A 14,342-nucleotide genomic window follows, 5' to 3' on the forward strand; every position below is an offset into this window, starting at 1 on the left:
AGCCAAAAAACGGTGCACAGAATGCGTCCGCCATGACGAACCTGCTCATATAAAGTGATCACGTTGTGCACCCTGGCTGTTCTGTTATGAAATAAATGGCTCCATTTTGGCGGCCTGGATGGGATTATACGCTGTATGTGGGAATGTGCAAACTTCTGTGTATAGTGATAAAAACAAACTCCATAAAAATGTATTCCTGAAGCTAAATCTGAAGAGGGAAAAATTAAATGAACAAATTATTCATTCACAGGAAAATTGTGTCTCATTCTTTCTGAACGCATAAAGACAGACACACATTTGCAATTGGCACTGTTATTTTATTAGTACGAGTATACTGAAACAATAAACTTGTACTGGTATACAGACAGTTTCTTTAAAACAACTTTGTTCAAATTTTGAATCAAACATTGTTTTATTATAATAATGAAATAATTTCTACCTAGAAAACCTGCAAGCACCATCAAAGAAAGGGACCATAAAATTCAATAAACAGACGCGAGTGTATCCTACAAATAGACACACCACCATTAGAAAATAGAATATGAATTCTTCCATTTTTTTAATATTTGTTTTAAAAAAGCTAGTGCAAGTACAATATTTTACACTGGAATTACAGAGAGTATGCACGCATATGGAAAAAAGTTCTCCTGTCACAATAAAAGCTCTTAACTATGTCTGTATGCACTTAAAATTTTCTCTTTTCATTAAGGTGCAAAACATTATTCCCTCCCTATTTCTCCTTTGTACTGGCCATGTCAGCTTGATTTCTCCACAACACAAAGCTGCATTATCCCTTTTTCTGAGCCTACATTAGGCACAACACTGGAAGTGTGATTTGCAACAACCCTCTTCAGAAATACCAAGCAATTAAAACCTTAGAGACTATTATTGTGGAATCACTAGACTTACCCACATGAGGACTTTCCTCAAGTGCCAGGACTAGTTGGCCAGTCCAAGCCAGCTGCTGGCTGTCAAAGACTGTGACACTGATGCTGCAAAATTATTTTCAGTAGCTAATTTGAATGGAAAAAGTTGGAGATTCCCCTTTTTAAGCGCTGCAGAGAGAACAGCGTTCACAAAAAGTTAATATTTTAAAAAAGCCAGACAGAAATACATACATTAGTGAGTTGCAACATTAGCTGACTGTCTGCGAAAAGTTATTCCTGCTGCCTTAATAAGATTAGCAACTTTGCTAAGTAGCCAAAGGGCCAGACAGAAGACATGAATTCAACCACTTGCAGCCACAGTTACAGAGATCCAACAACTACTGACTTCAACTGGAGAGAGGGAGAGAGAGGGAGTGTGTGTCTCTCTCTAAAGCTAGAATCATCAGGCTCTTTATTTTTAAAGCAAACATCAGGGGCCAGATCTAGCTGGCTGCCGCTGTTTTCACACAACCCAGTAATACAGCTTCAAAGAGTGAGTAAGGATTAATGCAAACAACACTTCCAATGCACGCCTGCAGCATGGTCAAGGGAAAGGGCACAGGAGCTTTGACCACTCAGAATAGAAACAAACGAATGAACAACAAAAAAGTCAACCTTGGATGAAGCCTCCAATTAATTCTCAGTGGAAGACTTGAGTGCTTTCAGATAACGACGAGTAAAACTATAGCAATCTTAGAGACTGTTATTGTATAACTACTTATTGGCTGAATGCACTTCATTCTAATACATTTGTTGGGGCCATTCTTTTGGGTGTCAAGGGGTCATTTTAACGTGGTAATTATTTTTCCCCATGTGACTGTTAGGTATCAGAACTGAAGCTTGCGTTACAGGCTGTCAGGGGAGGGAGAGAAGGGTTCTGAAAGTTAACTGTTTATCCCCGCGGTGCGGTGCGTAGGCTCCCAGCTGTCCAATTTGACCTTTGGCCAAGGAAAGGGCCCTTTCCCTGGAAATTGCTCCAGGATTCTTTCATTTTGGCCTGTGAATAACATGAATCTCTAAATCAAATAAGAAAGAACCTGTCCAAGCTCAGAGCACATCTGGAAAAATTGAAATTCATGTCTTTACCTCCTGTTTAAATGAGGTGGGAGGGTGTGTGTACACAAAAGGCCATGTCTCGTTGGATATTACTCTTATTTACTGGTAAGCGAGGATTCCTTGTTATAAACACTTCTTGTTCAAGTTATAGTCTTTGGGTTGATTGGAACAGGAAGTGCTGAAAATGTAGAACAGCATCCCAGAGGGAGTAAAGAAGTTACAATGGCTTCAGAATCTAAACTACGCAGGGTGCTTAAAGATATATTTTCAGCGCAGGAACAAACAGTGTGAAGCATTCCCCCCTTTCCCCCGCATCAGGATTTATGTGATATGAACAGAAAATTGAGGATAGTTGTTCTTTAAGAGCCTTTTAACTATATAATTCTTCCTGTCCAGAGCCAATACAAATCAGATCATCTAAACGTGACAGTTTCTATATACAAAACACATGTAACTTTCAACCTTTTCTGCTTTTGTATTTAAAAAAAACCATTTTTTTTTTTTTTACAAACAAGGTATGAAACACACTGTTTCAACAGATCCATCTCTTTTTCAAACACTGAATGAATCATTCCAACATTCATTTTTCTTTTGTGCAATTTTTAAAAACATTACCTGTACTCCTCAATGTGAGTGCTTCCAAAAAGGTTTTTTTTGGTAAGCTTCTCAAATTAGGTTTACATCAAAAAAATATTCCCACAAGGTATAGTGCTACAAGAAAAGATCCTATCAGTAAGGTAACACATCTGAAGCGAGGTCGTCTATGTAAAAGAAATTAACTCTGGAGTAGAGGTGTGCAACTTGTTTGGAATTTCCTTATCAACAGAAAACACAACCCTGTCCTTGAAAAGGATATGAAATCAACTGAACATAATAGTTATTTGCTTTTATATTCATATATATATGTGTCTGTGTGCACGTTTGTGGGTGGATTCTTTTTTATTTCAGGATTTTGGGGATTGGGGAAAAAAAAGCCATGAAAAGAAAAGCACTGACCACACACTGCTAAAATTCCTTTGCTTTTCGTATCAACACTGGGTAAGTCCACAGATTGGACTCTGCTGTTGTCTGGTGCTGTCTCCACTTTCCCGTTTTTGCGTATGCTTCATAATAGAAGTGACAACAGGAGGTCAAATTCTCATCTCAGTTACACGCATGCAAGTCTGGACTAACTCCACTGATGTCAACAGTTACTCCAAACATATCGCTGTTGTAACTAAGATCGAATCTGGCTCTAAATGATCAAGCCACTAATTTCTGTAAACACTTATACCTGTAGTTAACATTAACATGTAAGTCCCCCTGCCTTCAATAGGCCTAATCAGATACTTAAAGTTAAGCATGTGCATAAGTGTTGGCAGAACTGTGGCCTAGTGCCCATGGCATTGCATACTAAGAACCCGAGTGAGTGCTAGTGAAATAACACTATTAGTAGTTTTAAAATAGCTAAGATTCGTTCTCCCTGAAACATTTTTTTTCATTTTAGTAGTCACATGCATTAACAGAATTTCATCATTTTCTTTAACATTGGCAACATACTTAGGTAAAATTACTCTCTGTGCAACGAGAGAGTCTCATGGTAACCAACAGCTATGGTTCACTTTGAATCTGCTGCTTTGTATTGCAATCTATGTGATAGCTACAAAATTAATCCACAAGATGCAGGAAATCCAAACTTGTCCTTGAAATTGTACATCCCTACTCCAGAGCAGTAAAAGTGCTGCTTCTGGTCACATCAGTGTACCACACATACGCCAGCCCCGTCCCTGAGTAAGAGGTGTGAAAGGTTTCTAAATGTTCCTTGCTTTAGGGAAACAAGAGCAGTGATGTCACTTCCTGGTGCTGAGAAAATGACAGAACAACGGTTTAACCAAGTGACGACAGGGTTAAAAAAAACAGAACCTCCCCCCCCAAACATACATTAAAAAAAAATCCCCCCCAAACCCCACAACAACAATGTACAAAATCATTAAACAGTTCAAACAAAAATCCAATTTGGGTTTCAACTAAAGGACTTGAGGTAAGTGACATCAAACTCCAAATTCCCCATGATGTGGCCCAGACAAACTGAAACGATGCCTAAGTTAAACACTATAAGGAACAGTCATTATCTAGAGAGAGATAGAGAGAGAGATTGTTTTTTTAGAAATCCCTATAAAGAGGTTCTTGTTTATTTTTTTCTTTTGCCCTGACTAGATTTCTTGGTGATTGTATTCATTTCATTGTAAACTAAACAGGTCTGGTACAAAAAAAAAAAACCTAACGACTTGTCAGTTAATATTGCAAAGTGGACACTGTAAAGAGGCCCATGACTAATCCTTTTACACCGAACTCACCTAAATATTTCTCTGCACGTGATTGTTATTTTCACTGTGCACCTCAAGCCACAAGAATTCTAGCCACATCTACACTTAAAAATCAGATCGACCTAGCAATGTTGCTCAGGGCTGTGAAAAATTTTCATACCCTGAGCACCACAGTTAGGTCCACCTAATCCCCAGCGTAGATGTGGCTAGAATTTTTCCACTGACCTAGCCCTACATCACAGAGAAGTGGATTCACTACGCTGACGGAAAGCCCCTTCCGTCTATGTAGGAAGTGTGTACACTACTGTGTGTGGCAGAGCTGTAGCTATTCTGCTGGAGAGCATACATACCCTTACTCCTTTGAGCTATCAATGGGGCAACTCGCCCCACTGGATTAAGGATTTACTTATGTGAATAAGGGGTCATGGCCCTGCCAAACTCCAGATGCCACCAGGCAAACCAGATTCAGCCAACTGAAAGTAGTCACTTCTTTCTGTCCATTTAGGGGTGAAATTCCCTCCTGTACAGAGAGCCAATACCAAGTTAATGCACCAGTTAGTGACATAAGTGGTGTATAGGCTTTGTGCTGGCTTTTTGCACGGGGGTGAATTTCACCCACATTGTACATCACGCAGATGGTAACATTCATATACAAGAGCATGTAAAGTATACGTATATTTTATATATATAAAGTAACAGTTACAGGCATAGTTTGAAGAGAAAATGACACTGACAGTGCTGTAGAAGGCTGCTTTCACTCATGTAAGAGACGATGTTATTTACTCATGACTGAACTGTTTGTGATTTACAGGTCCCTCACATTCTCAAAATTCTTATCCCCCCTTTAAAAATCTTTGTGTGTGTGTGTGGGGGGAACACCCACTAAGCCTTGTTCTGGATCTTCTTTTTTATATTGCGGAGGCCAGGGTCTTACATTTGAAAGGATATGGACCATCCAGGGCCATCGATCCATGTGTGCCACACTTGTTAACTACATACAGATTCTGTGCCCCCAATCAAGGGAGGTATAAGGCCCTAAACACTTTTTTTTTGTTTTTTGTTTTTTTGTTTTTTGGGAGGAGGGGGGTAGAGAAAACAGTGAAAGAAAACAAAAAGGTGAAAGTGGAAGAGGGTGTGAGATCTAGCTACCACCACGTGGGTGGGTCTACATTGGCACATAAAGTATTGCACATCCTAAAAAAGCAAAAGCACAAAAAGGGACAATTGCTTGGAAGGAACCAATTATTTCAGAATTCCTAAATCTGAAATACCAGCACAGAACTAATACATTCCTATTGCTCCAAACTTTTTTTATTTGTTTACTGTTAGTGTTAGTAGAATAGATCCAGTCAGTTTAAGAGTCCCTGCTTCTTTATTAACCAAAAAGATGTGTGTGTGGTTTTATTTTAGATTTTCTGAGTATGTGTATTATGAATATAGTGGTACTAACGTGAACTAAAATCTAATTCTGCCCACATCTTTCTATTCTTCTTACCATCAAAGGTTAAAACGTAACAAAAACAAAACAAACAAAACAACAATAAATTGCAAGTGCCCTGAGCAGAGTATATGGAAGATTAAGCAAGTTCTCTGAGCAGAAAACGTTAAAAAAAAGTACAGCACTAGATAAGCAGTGTGACCGTGAGAATGAACCTGCTCAGCTATTTGGTAGCCTGCTGAGAGGTTAATGAAATTCAAGGAAATTCAAGAAAAGTTTCAAGCTATTTTAAACTTATTTAAATGTTTTTGGTGCACCGCAGAAAATGGTATAAAACCAGTTAGTTCTGGTGTGAGCTAAATTTCAAGTAACGAACAGAAGAACCAAAAAGCTGGGGGGGGTTCAGATTTTTTTGTAAATAAAGGAGCTGGAAATACTGTATTTTAGGAGAGGGAAAATGAGATTTTTAAGGAATTTGTTCATTTTAGATACTGTATCTCTAATTAAGAACTTTTATAGCCTACTTCTCCCTATTAGTACAGCTTCTTCAAAAGTACTTGAAGGATGCAAACTCAATTACAAACCAAAAGTAATAGTAATATAAAGGCTTAATCCAAAACCCACTGAAACCAATGGGATTGAATGCAATGGGCTTCAGCTCAGACCTGAAGTGCTTAGTATTTGCACCTCCTGTAGAAAGATGTGGGCCAAAGATGCACAGCACCTCTAAGGATCCAGCCCTACCTTTGTTTCAGATTACTGGGAACAAAAAAGACTTAACTATCTGAAACCCCCATTCCCTCTCACTGTTTTGTACCAAACTCTGAAATCTAGATTGTATTTCAACTGGAAAATGTCATTAAAACAACAAATAATAATAATAATAAAATAATAACGGTTGTTGTTTTTTTATAAAATCCTGCTTATGTGTAGAGATGTCTTTTCTGGAAAACTCTCTCAATGTATCTGAAGAAAAATTCTCCGAGTTGTCCTGCTAGGACCTGGTTCTGTGCGACAGATATGGCAGAAAGACCAAAAATGAACTTTAAAGGAACGTAACTCTATAAAATGGCATAGAGCTTAGGCAGGTTAGTAAATAATTGCTACATTTGTTTATGCTCTCTCAGTCCCCCTCCCTTCCCCACAACATTATTAGGTAAAAACTGCAGGAATACCACACAAATGATAAACTCAAGATGTGCAAATTGCAAGATTCTTTAAAGTCCATCTTTTTCAAAAACACTGGACAATAATGATTTTTTTCCTCTTTCCTTTTTCCTCTCTCTTATTCTTTTATTATCTGTCAGCTCGCATATGCCTTTAACTCTTTCTCAAGCATTAAAGTTTTAAAAGTGCCTCCTATTAAGTAGTCCTTTGTGGACAATGACTGTCACATACTAGTTCAATAATTCACATTCATCCCTTTGAAACCACATTAAAATTTCCAACATCTTGCTTGTGAGAAAACTCTACATAGTCATATGTAGTTAACAGTGTTGAATAGATTCTTTTTTCCCCCTCAAACAGATTAAAGTGAGATACAGTACTTATTGAGTGTTAGACCAGGATGCTCGACAAGAAAGCGTGAACAGCATTTTAAGTGCTTAAAGACATTCTATGTTCATCTTCAACGTCCGATTCCTTGTGTCACACTGAATTTTGAAAAAAGTGGCACCAGTTGTCCATCGTCATGAACTAAAAACAGTACTAGAGTTAAAGACAAAGATTTGCAACCTAAATGCAAACAATTTATGTCTGCGCTCTCAAAGGGGCAGTACGTGTCTACCTTGTGGAAGCAAATGTTAATGGCATAACCTGATCAGTTTATCTAACACTGCACAGAACCAGGAGTTTCCCCTTAGCTAGGGGACCCAACAAACTTTAGGCTTTCCTCGCCCTGGCTATGTCATTAAGAAAAACAAGCAGTGTAACAATGCAAGCATAGGACCTTACTGAATGTTACACTCTGGCAATGGAACTGCACTAGCAAGCTGAAAAGAAACATCTGCGTGGCAGTCACTTTATGAATAAAATTCAGTGCAGTCGGACCCCATGGGGGAAAATATATATACTGTAGAGCCTTGACTAAGAGTTGGTTTGATTGTGAAATGTGTCAAAGACTGTCTGATCCTTTTTCAATAATGTGTGTGTGTGTGTGTGTGTGTGTGTGTGTTGGGTTCTTAAGAGTTCTCTTGGCACGAGAGAACCTCCTAATGACCCAGCCAGGGAGCTGCAATCCCTCCTTGGGACTGAAACACACACAATGCATGCAGTGCAGTTTATCTCTGCTACAGTTCCCTTCTCGTCACCTCACAGAAAAAAGAACAGCTGGAGTCTGCTCTACACTAGGTGACAGAAAACAGGAGCCATGACAACACATTCATTTCCACTAAGGGTGCGTGAAGCAGATACTGCCCCTTCTGTAGCTCTCAATAAACCTAGTCACTGACAAAACACTTGTGGAAAAACATATGCACCTGTCTCCTGCATAATACCAGCTGCAACTATAACAACAAGGTTATAACATAAACCTAAAATAAGATGATAACATGTAAATACTGGGTTATTTAGTCTACAGTACAGTAATCTGGATAAAAATGACAAGGGATAGCCTAATTTCCTTTTCCCAAACAGCCTTTACTTGCCTACGTTAGATCGACCTTCAATGCAAATTTTAACCTCCTGAGGAATAAAAGAAGGCTTGGGAAGAGTCAAAGGTGGTTCCTCTTCTGATTTCTCTAGTTTCCGTGTTTCAGGGGCCGACCACCTCCTCTTCCTCGTCGCCGTGGGCTTGCTGGGTTCTGTTTTGGTGAGCAAAGGTGCTGCAGGCAATCCTATTTTGTCCAGAAACTTCAGTTCACCATTCTCAGATAACATCTGTGCACTTCCCTGATTAATACCATTTTCCTGCTCCACATACCTGTGTCTACTTCCAGCTAGACTGTCATTCTTTGAGTGCTTCAGCAAGATACTAGCTGAATCCATGGGCTGGCCCTTTTTAATAGAGCCATTCTTCAGATTCTTGAGAGTAAGCGATATGCAGACATCCCCAACTGAGAGTTTGGAACATGGCAAATCAAAGAGCTGGCTGGTTCTCTCAGGGCAGCAGGATGACCAGCCTTGTCCAAATACAAAAAAAGGGTATTCGACCAAGACTTCAACGCTGACCTGTAGAAAGAGAAGAAAACGAGAGAGAGAGGGGGAGAGAGAGAGAGAACATGAATCTGAAAACACTGATTCACTACAGTACGTGCTCAGCACACACACAGTTACGGTCAGCTCTTTAGTTTTAGCTGGAGAGACTGATAAATATGTGCACTGTAAAAGCTTATTTGGTATCCATAATGTCACTACACTGGACATTACACTTAATGTTTGTCCTTGTTAAAATGGCATTAACAAACCCTCTGAGACTGGCCAATCCTCAGCACAAAACCACAACGTTTGAGCCTTATCTTTATCATCTGCTCAACGACGTGCAATGAAGCCTGAGCAAAAACAGTTCGGATACCATTTATTAATCCTTTATTCGCTGTGCGTTTATTTTATATAGCCGGCCATTCACATTTCCCTTAACCCTTAGAAAGTGCGGTTACTCACCCTGTGCACTAACTGGAGCGCTTCACGACGTGTGTCCCTGTGGGTGCTCCACTTTAGGTGTACCTGCGCCTCTGATCGAAGCATTCTGGTAGTAATGCCAGTTCTGCCAGGGCATGTGCCCTACACATCCTCGTGCCCGGTACCGAGGCTACACAGGGCTGTGTGGGCAAATGGCCCTCAGTTCCTTCTCTACTGTAAAGCCACAGAGGCAGCTCCGAAGCAGGGGGAGGAGGGCAGGTAGTAGAGCACCCATCGGGGGACACATCTGAAAGAACTCCAGTTACTGCACAAGGTGAGTAACTTCTTCTTCGAGTAGTGTCCCTGTGGGTACCCCACTTTAGGTGACTCCCGAGCAGTAACTCTTTAAGGAGATGGGAATTTTGGACCAGACAATGCAGTTCTTTCTTCAGTGATGGACCCTGCTCCGCACAGGGGAGGGAGGAGCGAGGAGCAGGGTCCATCACTGAAGAAAGAACTGCACTGCCGAATACCGCATCTGATCTTGCACTGTGAATTAGAGCACAATGGTCGGAAAACGTGTGCACAGAGGCCCATGTTGCAGCCCTGCAGATTTCAGCAACTGGAACATCTTTGAGTAGAGCTACTGATGTAGACTGTGATCTAGTCGAGCATGCAGTCACTTTTGGGGGAGGTGTAACCTCAGCAGAGCCACAGCAGGCAATAATCTGTTTAGAAAGTCTTTGAGTGTGGCCAGGCACACCCTTAGAGCTATCTGCAACAGAAAAAAAAAAGTCTTGGGGTCTTCCTGAAGGGCCTAGTCCTGTCCAAGAAAAAAAGCTAACACCTGCTTAACATCTAGTGTAGGAAAAGCAAACGGACGTGGTTTAGGGAAAAAAATTAAAGGTGACTAGTTTGGTTGATATGAAATTGAGAGGAAACCTTAAGTAAGAACTTTGGATGGGGTCATAAAAATACCTTCTCCTTGGGGAACAAGGGAAAGTCTGCCATTAGAGCCCGTATCTCCCTAACCCTTCAAGAAGAAATGATGGTCACCAAGAAGGCAATCCTCATAGACTGATGTAGCAGCAAGCACATAGCGAATGGCTCAAGGCAGGGCCATCCTTAGGCATATGCAGAATACGCAGCTGCGTGGGGCACCACAAAATGTGGGGCACCAAATTGCCCCAAATTTCACGGCGCCCTACGCAGCTGCATGCTTCGTATGCAGTAGCGCGGGGGGCCAGCCCCATCCCCCAGCTGGCCTCCCTGTGCATTCCTACAGGGGTATGGGGCCTGGAACAACTCCCTCTGCCCCACCTCTTCCCGCCCTCACTTTCCACCCCTTCTCCGAAGCCCCCCCAGTGACGGACATAGCCCAAGGGATTGGCGGGGGGGGGTGGGTTTTGCATCGGCAGCAGGGGTCAGGCCTACCCCCGCACTCACGCGTGGTGGCAGGAAGCAGAGCAACCCAGCCCCAGCCCGCTCCACTCCGCTGGCTCCACACCACCAGTGTGTGTGTGCGCGCGGGGGTGGGGGGGTGGACCCCTTCCCCCGAGCAACACGGCTAGGGCAGGAGGAGCGGAGCGGGCTGGGGCCGGGTCGTTCTGCTTCCTGCTGCGGTCACCAGGCCCCCCCACTAATCCCCTGGGGCCGCTCTGGGCCTGTAGGGTACATAAACAGTCCTGAGCCACCCCTGGAGACATTGAAGATGCAACCTGGTATTTTGTGTCAAAAAAACACAAGCTGCCATGTGTCCCAATAATTGCAAACATGTCCTTGCTGGAACTTGAGAGCTGAGCTACACTCTTTGTAGAAGAGTCTTTAGAGCAGAGAACCAGCTGAGAGGGAGATAAGCTCTGCGTATTATCAAATCTAGAAGCGCTCTATAAAGAGAATTTCTTTTGTAGAGGTAAAGATGGATTTCTCTAGTTTTATCGGCAGGCCTAGACTTCGGAACAGTGAAGTTGTTCAAACTGCCAACCATATCTCCCTTGAGGAGCCAATTGTTGAGGTAGGGAAAGAAAGCTAATCCTAGACAACAGAGGTAGGCAGCTATGACCTCCATGACTCTAAAACACCCTTGCGGTGGATAACTGGCTGAAGAGTAGGACCTAGTACTGGTAATAATTGTGATTGAGAGTGAAACGAAGAAATCTTTTGTTAGAAGGCTGAATCACTATGCGGAAGTATGCATCTTTGAGGGAGGGAATTATAGCTGCTAGGGACACCATCTTGAATTGCCTGAGACCTAGTCTCAGCCTCCAATCCTCATTTTTCTTGGGTATCAGAAAATATCTTGAATAGTACCCTTTTCCCCTGTGTTGAAGTGGGACTGGCTTTATGGCTCCCAGACTTAGAAGAAGTGATGAGATCTCGTTTGTCAGCAATTGGTCATGAGAGGGGTCCCTAAAGAGGAATGGAGAAGGAGGTTGGAAGGGCAGAGTGGATGTAAATTGGATAGTATAACCCCAAGTAATGACCTCCAATGCACATCTGTCTGATGTTATAGCCTCCCATGCTTAACGAAATAGAGAGGGGTGTGTCCAAATTGAGGAAGGAAGGTTCTGTTGTGCAGCTGATTAAACCTGGCCATTGGGTGGTCTGGACTTGACCAAATCATCAAAACTGATGTTTGGACGATGTTGAAGACTGAGATGAAGCAGCTGAGCTAGTGATAGGGTTTTTTAAAAAAAACCTCAACCTCTTAGCCTGTGGTCCTGGTGGCCTAGGGAAGGCAGAAAATTGAGCAGGATGGGATCTTTGTGTCAACTGACACCTGCTAAACATCCTTCTATTTTCAGGTGTGTATATCCCTAAAGACCTACGTGTTGCTCTCGAGTTCTTTAGGGTATAAAACCTGTCATCTGTGAAGTCTGTGAAAAGTTTCTGGCCATCAAAAGGTAAATCTTCCAGAATCAATTGTACCCAGACAGCTGAAACCAGGAAGCTCTTCTCACCACTACTGCAGCAGAAATAGACCTGCCTGCAGCGTCCACCACAGAGAGTGAAGCTTGCAGTGCAGTTTTTGCCAAAAGTTGACCTTCCTTTATTATGGCGCTGAACTGTTCTCAATGTTCCTGTGGTAAATGATCAATAGAAGCATTAAATGTCTCGTAGTTCTGGTAGTCAGATTCTGACGTCAACTCTTGGTGGTTAGCTATCCTGAAGTGTTGCTGACAAATAACTCTTTGAGCAAACAGGTCCAGACACTTCTATTCCTTATTATAAGGGGTGGCTTTTGGGGTATGCTGCCTGCCCCCTCCTTTGACTGCGTCCATGACAGGAGTTTGGCGCTGGATGAGAAAATAAAAGATCAGAAACCCTGGACAGGATATAGGTGGGTTTTTTTTAAATCAGCCCTCTTGCATGTAAAGAGAGCCACTGCTGGAGTTTGCCAAATGGACTTGGCTGGCTCCAGGAGAGTTTTGTTAATTGGCAGTGTCACATGTGCTGAGCTAGAGGTGTGCAATGCATCCAGGAGCTTGTGACGGGAAACCTGGATGTCTTCCAGGGGAATTTGCAGGGCTTCATCAGGTCCTGGAGTTGTCTAAAGTCATCAGCTAATGATGGCACTGGTGTGATGACTGCCTCATCCGGTGATGACGAGATCTTTGTGAGGGGGATAACCTTCCTATCTGCCCTTGCCTCTTGCTCCTCAAAGGTTTCCTCCAGCTCAGAATGGGGAGGAGGAGCGGATGGTACCAGAGAATGAGGTCTTCTGTGTTCCCTGTGGGACTGAGTTAAAGTCTTTCAAAATTGCTGGCAGTAAATTGCCCATGGATCCAAGTTAGGCCAATGAGGGAGACCATAGCCATGGGGGGAGGAATCCAACGCTGGTCATCCCAAGGGTTGGAAGGCAAGGGTCTGGTGTCCTGCCTCTGCTGTTGCATATGCAACTGGGAATAACATCTCCTGGAATAAATTGCAGATCTTCCACGTATTGCATCAGAGGTGACAATCCCTCCTCATGGACAGTTGAAAGTGGAGAAGCAGGTCTCCCAGAAACATAAGCAGTCAGTGATCCATGCAGCCTTGACACCGAGAGACGTCCAGAGTTTGCAAGGAGTGGAGACTCAAGCTCATTCGGTACCATAAGGTCTTTTTGGGTACTAAAAATCCTGTGGTACCAGAAGCACAACAGAACTCAGTACTGGCACCAATGGTGTTGCAGAGGCTGTTGTGCGAGGCACGGACATCGGTGCCAACGAGACTGGGGATTCCATTGAAGCTGGTCTCTTCGTAGTAGCAGTCTTTCGTACCAAACCCTTTACCGCTTGGCACTTAGGTGAAAGCTAAACATGCTTCATAGAATCATAGAATATCAGGGTTGGAAGGGACCCCAGAAGTTCATCTAGTCCAACCCCCTGCTCAAAGCAGGACCAATTCCCAGTTAAATCATCCCAGCCAGGGCTTTGTCAAGCCTGACCTTAAAAACCTCTAAGGAAGGAGATTCTACCACCTCCCTAGGTAACGCATTCCAGTGTTTCACCACCCTCCTAGTGAAAAAGTTTTTCCTAATATCCAATCTAAACCTCCCCCACTGCAACTTGAGACCATTACTCCTCGTTCTGTCATCTGCTACCATTGAGAACAGTCTAGAGCCATCCTCTTTGGAACCCCCTTTCAGGTAGTTGAAAGCAGCTATCAAATCCCCCCTCATTCTTCTCTTCTGCAGGCTAAACAATCCCAGCTCCCTCAGCCTCTCCTCATAACTCATGTGTTCCAGTCCCCTAATCATTTTTGTTGCCCTTCGCTGGACTCTCTCCAATTTATCCACATCCTTCTTGAAGTGTGGGGCCCAAAACTGGACACAGTACTCCAGATGAGGCCTCACCAATGTCGAATAGAGGGGAACGATCACGTCCCTCGATCTGCTCGCTATGCCCCTACTTATACATCCCAAAATGCCATTGGCCTTCTTGGCAACAAGGGCACACCGCTGACTCATATCCAGCTTCTCGTCCACTGTCACCCCTAGATCCTTTTCCGCAGAACTGCTGCCTAGCCATTCGGTCCCTAGTCTGTAGCTGTGCATTGGGTTCTTCCGTCCTAAGT

The 14,342-nt window shown here is 42.8% G+C and overlaps 1 protein-coding gene across 1 annotated transcript in view; it reads right to left on the reverse strand.

Annotated features, from left to right (window-relative positions):
* Positions 1-296: 296 nt before the first annotated feature.
* ATXN1 (ataxin 1) overlaps positions 297-14,342 on the reverse strand; it is a 283,979-nt gene continuing 269,933 nt past the window's right edge. The window contains exon 7 of the mRNA XM_084619906.1: positions 297-8,894. Coding sequence (XP_084476032.1) covers positions 8,364-8,894 — 531 coding nt within the window. The 3' untranslated portion in view covers positions 297-8,363. The remainder of the gene's footprint in view (positions 8,895-14,342) is intronic.

This window comes from Lepidochelys olivacea (assembly GCF_965140295.1).
Source record: "Lepidochelys olivacea isolate rLepOli2 genome assembly, chromosome: 2".
NCBI lineage: Eukaryota > Metazoa > Chordata > Testudines > Cheloniidae > Lepidochelys > Lepidochelys olivacea.